The sequence below is a fragment of the Sinocyclocheilus anshuiensis genome, unplaced genomic scaffold (genome assembly GCF_001515605.1).
Source record: "Sinocyclocheilus anshuiensis isolate Anshui unplaced genomic scaffold, SAMN03320099.WGS_v1.1 scaffold732, whole genome shotgun sequence".
Taxonomy (NCBI): Eukaryota; Metazoa; Chordata; class Actinopteri; order Cypriniformes; family Cyprinidae; genus Sinocyclocheilus; species Sinocyclocheilus anshuiensis.
Genome location: NW_015554133.1, coordinates 797,232 through 804,636, shown reverse-complemented (window position 1 = coordinate 804,636; position 7,405 = coordinate 797,232). Strand labels below are relative to the sequence as shown.

Genomic DNA, 7,405 nt, shown 5'->3' with positions numbered 1-7,405 from the left:
AAAAGGAATTTTTTTTTTTTTTTTAATGTGTTACTACTGTGTGAATGACAGCAGGTCCGCTGCACAGAGAAATCCCTAGACAAAAGTCGCTTGCACTCTGCGTTAAGATGGCTGACTGATTCCTATACTCACTGAATGTACTGTAGAACTGTTTTTAAAACTCATAGGATAAATCTAGTCACCTTTTGTTATTGGTCTTTAATTTGTCTAAGGTATTTTTTTGTATACAAAAGTTTACATTATGTATATTTTTCTCATGTAAAAATTGTGTAATATGTGTATAAAATTGTATGTAATATCTGTATATAGAGTGACAAATTTTGATCTTGTTTTTGGATGTAAGAATTAAAATTGTGTGAATTTGTTGGATTGTTACAGTTGTTTGGATTGGTTTGACTGTTACACATTAATTTGCCTTACGGACAAACCGGCTTTGAGCAGCAGGTGCTTCCTGAAAAGGGTGATGATGGCAGTGAACACTGAGTTGTACATTAGTTTGAATTTAACTTTAGCACAGATTTATAGTCCTATAATCCCATAGGCTCTTCTGTTACGCAACACATTAAAATGCTGTTATCATCCAGGTGCAATCAGGCGTGCTGTAACTCTGAATCATTGCTTCCTGTTCTGGCTTATACAGAATCAACTATAAGTCAATTGTAGGCTATCGGCAACCAATGGCAGACTGGGGGAGAATTTGCAAAACCTATATTTTTGTTATTTTGCAATTCTAATTGCTAGTGGTTTAAAAATTCAATTAGTTTGCTGTACTCTAATTAACATGAACGAGTTAAATGTTCCTATAGGAAAAAACTGACCATAAAAATGAAAATCATGGCTCTCTTCCTAAATCTAACGAATCTACATGAGCATGTTAGCATGGTGCTAAAATAATGATACAATAAGCAAGAAAACTGATATTTGAAAAAAAGCCCTCTATGCCAAGACTAGCCACAGCATAGAATAGAAACAGTAGAAATAAAACTTGTACAGGTACAGAACAAAAGAAATCACCATCTAAAGAATTACCAATATGTTAACAGGCAAAAAAAGTGCAAAGTGATTTTAATATTACAGTCTTTTTTCACACTCCAAGAGCAATGCTAGCAAAAGGACAATTAATAGTGATTGAATTATTGCACAAATTACAGCTCTGTAAAAAAACATGATATACTCAGACCCCTTGAGATCAAAATGTGTAGATTTTAGTTAATATCTCTGAGCTTTGAGGCATTTATAGGCTAAACTGACCAAAAAAAAACTTTTTTTTTTTTAAATTTACAGTCTTTCTCTTACAGGAATTGAGGAAAACTTAAATTATCAAATGATTCCATGGGGTCCTTAAACAAATCCAGTCCACATTCTACACTTATGTACAGACAGCTAGTAACTGGGATTGTAAATGGCTTATTCACAATCCCACCATAATGAAACAGCAGAAAATACATAATACAGACACCCACAGAAGAAAGAGTCTTCATGCAGAGGCACTGAGAGTCAGTCAGTGTTGAGACGAAAACCTGTGAGGCAGTAAACACACATCAGACACTCACCAACTCACGTATTGGGCAGTGCAGGCAGGGTGCTGTAAATACCTCTTTAATCTCTGAACCACCCCCGTCACCATTGAGTCAGTGATCCCGGGACATGTCTCTTCAGTCAGGAGCATGGCCTGCTTCAGCTCCTCTAACACTGCCGGCTTATAAACACCTTGCTTCTGCTTCAGCTGACAGAAGAACAAACACATCCATCCTGTGACTGAGACTTTGAATATATACAGCATTGTTAGTTCAGTATGCACTGACATTCATTTGCCTGATCATTTGTGAACTGCGAAGTTCAACTCAAGATAAACATCAGCAAATACATTATACATAAATTGGAAGGTTCATCTGGATTAAATTCTTACCTCTGCAAACAATGGTAAGATAATAGAGGACTTGGACTCTTTGCTCTTGGGCGGAGGCTTCTTTGCACTGTCTGGAACCTAAACAATGAGAGAAAGGCAGACGTGCAAATCTGATGTATACAGTACATGTCTGAATATCAAGGAATATCTGTGCTCAAATGCAGAATAAACTTTTCTTGGCACTATTTTTTCTTCTTTTTTGCTAGATTTTTAATCAGGTGGTGTTTTGGTGAGTTTTAGTGCATGTATGAAGTCAGTTCCACTCAAATTCACAAGGTGTCCTATCAGAGGAACCACAGTTGTAGACAAATTTAAAAAGGATAGTTCAACCAGAAATGAAAATTCTGTCATTAATTACTCACCCTCATGTCGTTCCAAACCCGTAAGACCTTTGTTCATTTTCGGAAAACAAATTAAGATATTTTTGATTTTAAGATATTAAGGTCCTTACTACCTTTCTTGGCCTTGAACGTGCATTGCTGTCTATGCAGGGTCAGAAAGCTCTCAGATTTCATCAAAAATATCTTAATTTGTGTTCCGAAGATGAACAAAGGTCTTACGGGTTTGGAACAACATGAGGGTGAGTAATTAATGACAGAATTTTCATTTTTGGGTGTACTATCCCTTGATCCACGGAGCTTGTTCCCAGTGGCTGCTGGACTCCACCAGGACAGTTCCTTGCCCCTGATCCTCAGTGTGATATTCATGGACAGGATCTCAAAGCACAGCCGGGAGTGAAGGGTGTCCAGTTTGCAACCGAGTGAGAAGCAAGGAGGATGAGGGTCAGCACCTCCATAAGTCTGAGGCTGTGGTTCCCAGTTGGAAAAAGGTGGATTTCCCACATGGGGTAGGGAGTGACTTGCTCCCGAGGGCAGGTCAGATCATGAGATTTACAGGCGGATCAGTTCAGTGGCGACTAATCCAGTTGTTGTACATTGCGGGAGCTAAGCCCAAAGGTGAAGCTCTTGATTTACCAGTAAATCTATGTTCTGAACCTTAACTACGGTCATGACATTTGGGTAATGACCGAAAGAATGAGATCGCAGGTATCTCGCAGGTATCGCATCCCGGAGACATTCATTGTAGAGCTGCTTCTCTCCATAAACCAGTTGATGTGGTAGGATGTCTCTCAGACACCTCCCAATGAAGGTGTTCCAGGCATGTCCAATTGAGAATAGAGCCTGGGGAGACCTCCATGCTGGAAGGCTTGGAAATGCCATGGGATCCCCCAGGAGGAGCTGTGGAAGGAAAAGGATATATTGGGGGCCCTACTTAGCCTGCTGCCACTGTGACCTGGTCCTGGATAAGCAGCAAGAGAATAGATGGAAGAATGAGCCACTAACCACTTATTTTTTGTTTATCATTCTAAACCCAATGAGCATCTTTTTCTTGATAATTGTACTTAAGGCTGTCTTACAAACAATAATTATCTGCTTTTATATTTTTTGACAATGGCATATGTCACCTCTTTGTGTAGTTCTTTTTTTACGACTCCATTCTGTTTCACTGTGGGTTTATGTCCTATGACAGTGCCAAAGATCCAGTCATCAGCCACAGACTCTCCAGATGCTTCGCCGTCATCTCTGAAGACACGTACACACAATATTTTCTCAGTGAATAATTAATTATATTATTAATATAACTAAATGTGCCAATGTTTTGTTTACGATTCTTACGATTCGGAATCAGAGCTGGACTCATCGTGGGTCTGTGTTTCTTTCCATCCCTTGTACTTGTCGATAAGATCCATCAGGAATGATGGCTTCTTGGCATATCGAATGATAAATTTGTGTTTCAAAAGCTCTTTAGCTGTTGGCCTCTGGCAGAGATAATACAGACATTGTCTTTTGATTATATATGACTATATACATCAGGGGTGGGCAGCTCTGGCCCTCAAGAGCCATTCGAGGGTCAAAGCAGTCCACCTCTGCTATACATGCAGAAATCCAAAGACTATTTCGCAGAGTTACTCAAATCCAGCTTGGCAGGCCACTGCTCTGAAGAGTTTAGCTACAACCCTAATCAAAGACACCTGAGCAAAGATAATCAGGATCTTCTGAGTTACTACAACATTACAGGTAGGTGGGTTTGTTTAGGGCAGGGGTCTCCAAACTTGGTCTTGGAGGGCCGGTGTCCTGCAGAGTTTAACTCCAACCCTAATTAAACACACCTGAACCAGCTAATCAAGGTCTTACCCCTGAACAAACAAAAACAGCCAAAAATCACACACTTGTTCCTCTGCTTGAGTTGTCTATGACTTGATACCCAATAGGACAGGCGTACCAAATCCTGCTCCTGGAGGGCCACTGTCCTGCAGAGTTTTGTACACACCTGAACCAACTAATCAAGGTCGTACTAGAAACTTTCAGGCAGGTGTGTTGAAGCAAGTTGGAGCTAAACTCTGCAGGACAACGGCCCTCCAAGACCGAGTTTGGAGACCCCTGGTTTAGGGTTTGACCTACAGGGCTGGATTTGAGAAACCCTGCTTTATCAGAGGTGTCCAGTCCTGCTCCTGAACGGCCACCTTCCAGCAAAATTTAGCTCCAGCCCTAATTCAACACACCTGGAACCTGTAAATCCCCATAAACATGCAGGCAGCACTTACAAAGTTGGGGTCTTTATTGAGACAGGCATCTACGAATTCTTTGAGAGCTTTGTTGTGGTTTCCCTCCAGTGTGGGTGAGTTTTCCTTAGGGATGAGAAATAACACCTTCATGGGGTGAAGATCAGAGTGGGGCGGCTCTCCTTTTGCTAGCTCGATTGCAGTTATGCCCAATGACCAGATATCTGCCTGCAAAACACACACACACTTGAGTGACCTATTATACGTGTGCTAAAATGTGTGATGTGCAACACAAATGTTGTTGCTCTTGTTGAGAACTGATGATATACAACAGACTCTGGATAGTAACTTTAAATGGAGCTTGGTGTTTTCTAAAGATCAATAGGCCTATCAAAGGCATACAAAGTATGGAAAAAGAGTGGCTAAATAAGACATAGCCAACACTCCTCCTGGAGAGCTACCCTCTTGCAGAGTTTAGCTTCAGCCCCAGCTAATCAAGGTGTTCAGGATTACTAGAAAATAACAGTCAGATGTGTTGGAGCAGGACTGGAACTGAAGTCTGCATGAAGGTAGAAGAGCAGGGTTGGCTAGCTACTAACCCATGCCAGGCTATGATTAAAACTTTGTTACGTACATTACACAGTGAACGGATCTGACCTTTGAGTCATACTCTGACTGTTTAATGACCTCTGGTGCCATCCAGAATGGAGTGCCCACAAACGTGTTCCTCTTGATCTGTGTGTCTGTGAGCTGCCCGGCCACACCAAAATCAGCTAGCTTCACATCACCCTGCTCTGACAACAGGACGTTAGCGGCTAGAGAAACACACAAACACAAATCACATCATGATTTGAGCTTTCAGAACAGAAGTGCCATCTTGAAATGCTGGAGATCGTTTATAGATTTCAATGGCAGAAAACTGTAGGTAATACGTCACAGGTACCTTTAATATCTCTGTGAATTTTCTTTTTGGAGTGCAGGTAATCCAGACCTTTCAGGATCTCTCTGATGATGGTGGCGATATGGGACTCATCAAGAGGTCCAGGTCCCAGCTGTAGATCAAAGAACAAACCTGTTAGAGGAACTTAACAAACGTGTAGGGCTCTAAACCTCTGGAAAAACACAAGTATAATTATATACTACATGACTATAACCAAACTAATTCCTCACATCAACTCATGTCATGGGGCTCCAGGACAGGTTTGAGAAGCAGTGGCCTAAATGATTTGTAGTCCTCCAAGAGCTCTAGGGGTGCTCGTTCTCGCTCCTGCAGACTTAAAGGATTAGTTCACCCAAAAATGAAGATTACCCCATGATTTACTCACCCTCAAGCCATCCTAGGTGTATATGACTTTTTATTTCATGAATACAATCAGAGTTATGTTAAAAATGTCTTGGCTCTTCCAAGCTTTATAATGGCAGTGGGTATTGGTCCAAATTGTGAAGCAAAATAAAGCGCATCCATCCATCATAAACAGTACTCCACATGGCTCCGGGGTGTTAATAAAGGCCTTCTGAAGCGAATCGATGCGTTTGTGTAAGAAAAATATTTAATATCCACATTTAAAACTTTATAAACGGCAATCTCTAGCTTCCGCTAACTGTTGTACGCGCATTCACGAGAGAGTTGCGTACCAATGGATGACGTAGAATGGAGGCGTAGCATTAGCTCCAGTGAGAATATGCTAGTCATGCGAGAACCAAGTTTTGTTTACAGCAAAGGAAAACCAGTCTCCTCTTGGCTTATATCGAAATCCTCAGGCATTTTCCTTTACAAACCCTCGTTTTGTACTTCTAATTCGTAACCGGTGTTTTGTTTTGCTCTCTCCTTCATCACTTCTGTGTTCATCACCGCATTTGCCTACGTCATCCGCTGGACGCCACTCTCTCACAATCTCGGAAGCTAGAGATTACGGTTTATAAAATTTGTAAATATGAATATTTTTCTTATACAAACACATTGCTTCACTTCAGGAGGCTTTTATTAACCCCCGGAGCCATGTGGAGTACTATGATGGATGGATGCTTTTTATTTTCCTTCAAAATCTGGACCACTACTCACTGCCATTATAAAGCTGGGAAGAACCAGGACATTTTTTAAGTATCCGTCTGAAAGAAGAAAGTCATATACACCTAGGATGGCTTGAGGGTGAGTAAATTATGGGGTAATTTTCATTTTTGGGTGAACTTTCCCTATAAGTTCAGACTCCTCACACCTGTTTGAAGTTATCAAGTGTTTCTGGAGATCTTAAATAGCTGATTCATGAGTATTTGATTAGGGTTATAGCTAAACTTTGCAGGAAGGTAGATCTACAGGAAACGGATTAAACACCCATGCCCTAGAGATTTGCAACTTTAAAGTCTACAACCAAAATGTATCATAATTAACATATATAATATTGCTTAACAGCAACTTATGCAATATTGTATGTGTAAATATTGTTTTAAATTATACACTTTTAACTTGTCATTGACTTTTCTATTATAATACCAGGGTGTCATAAATATAGACTGTACTAGTCAATAAAGTTACGGAAATTAAAATTCTCACCAAATCCAGAGCAGAACCCCCTCCTAAATATTCCATGATGATCCACAGTTTTGTGTCCTGCAAGAGACGTTGAGTTATATAATTACAGTTATTACATGTCACTATTGTATTGTTGTCTAACAAGCAGCAGTAATTTTAAAATCTCTAAAAACATGTACCAAACTTATAGAGCTAAATGACCAATTTTCTGGGAATGTCACTCATCCAACGCAGACGGAATATGCCACATTTTGGATGAATAAATCAAAAGTAGGTCAGTGCACTTGAATCAAAAAGCAATATGGACTAGTGTCTGTGAATATTAAGCCAAGAAAAGACAATATATGAATCCTGCACGTTCTGCATGTCTGTCTTCGCCCAAACAAATAACGCATAGATCGTG

The 7,405-nt window shown here is 40.2% G+C and overlaps 1 protein-coding gene across 1 annotated transcript; it reads right to left on the bottom strand.

Annotated features, from left to right (window-relative positions):
• Nucleotides 1-1,277: 1,277 nt before the first annotated feature.
• Nucleotides 1,278-7,080, bottom strand: LOC107670316 (serine/threonine-protein kinase 24-like). Its single transcript, XM_016462883.1, has 9 exons — nucleotides 7,024-7,080; nucleotides 5,416-5,524; nucleotides 5,130-5,287; nucleotides 4,515-4,700; nucleotides 3,586-3,728; nucleotides 3,375-3,492; nucleotides 1,910-1,987; nucleotides 1,596-1,726; nucleotides 1,278-1,520 (listed from the first exon to the last, which is right to left on the bottom strand). Exons 1-9 carry the CDS (start codon nucleotides 7,057-7,059, stop codon nucleotides 1,502-1,504), a joined length of 978 nt encoding a protein of 325 aa, XP_016318369.1. The 5' UTR covers nucleotides 7,060-7,080; the 3' UTR covers nucleotides 1,278-1,501.
• Nucleotides 7,081-7,405: the final 325 nt, after the last annotated feature.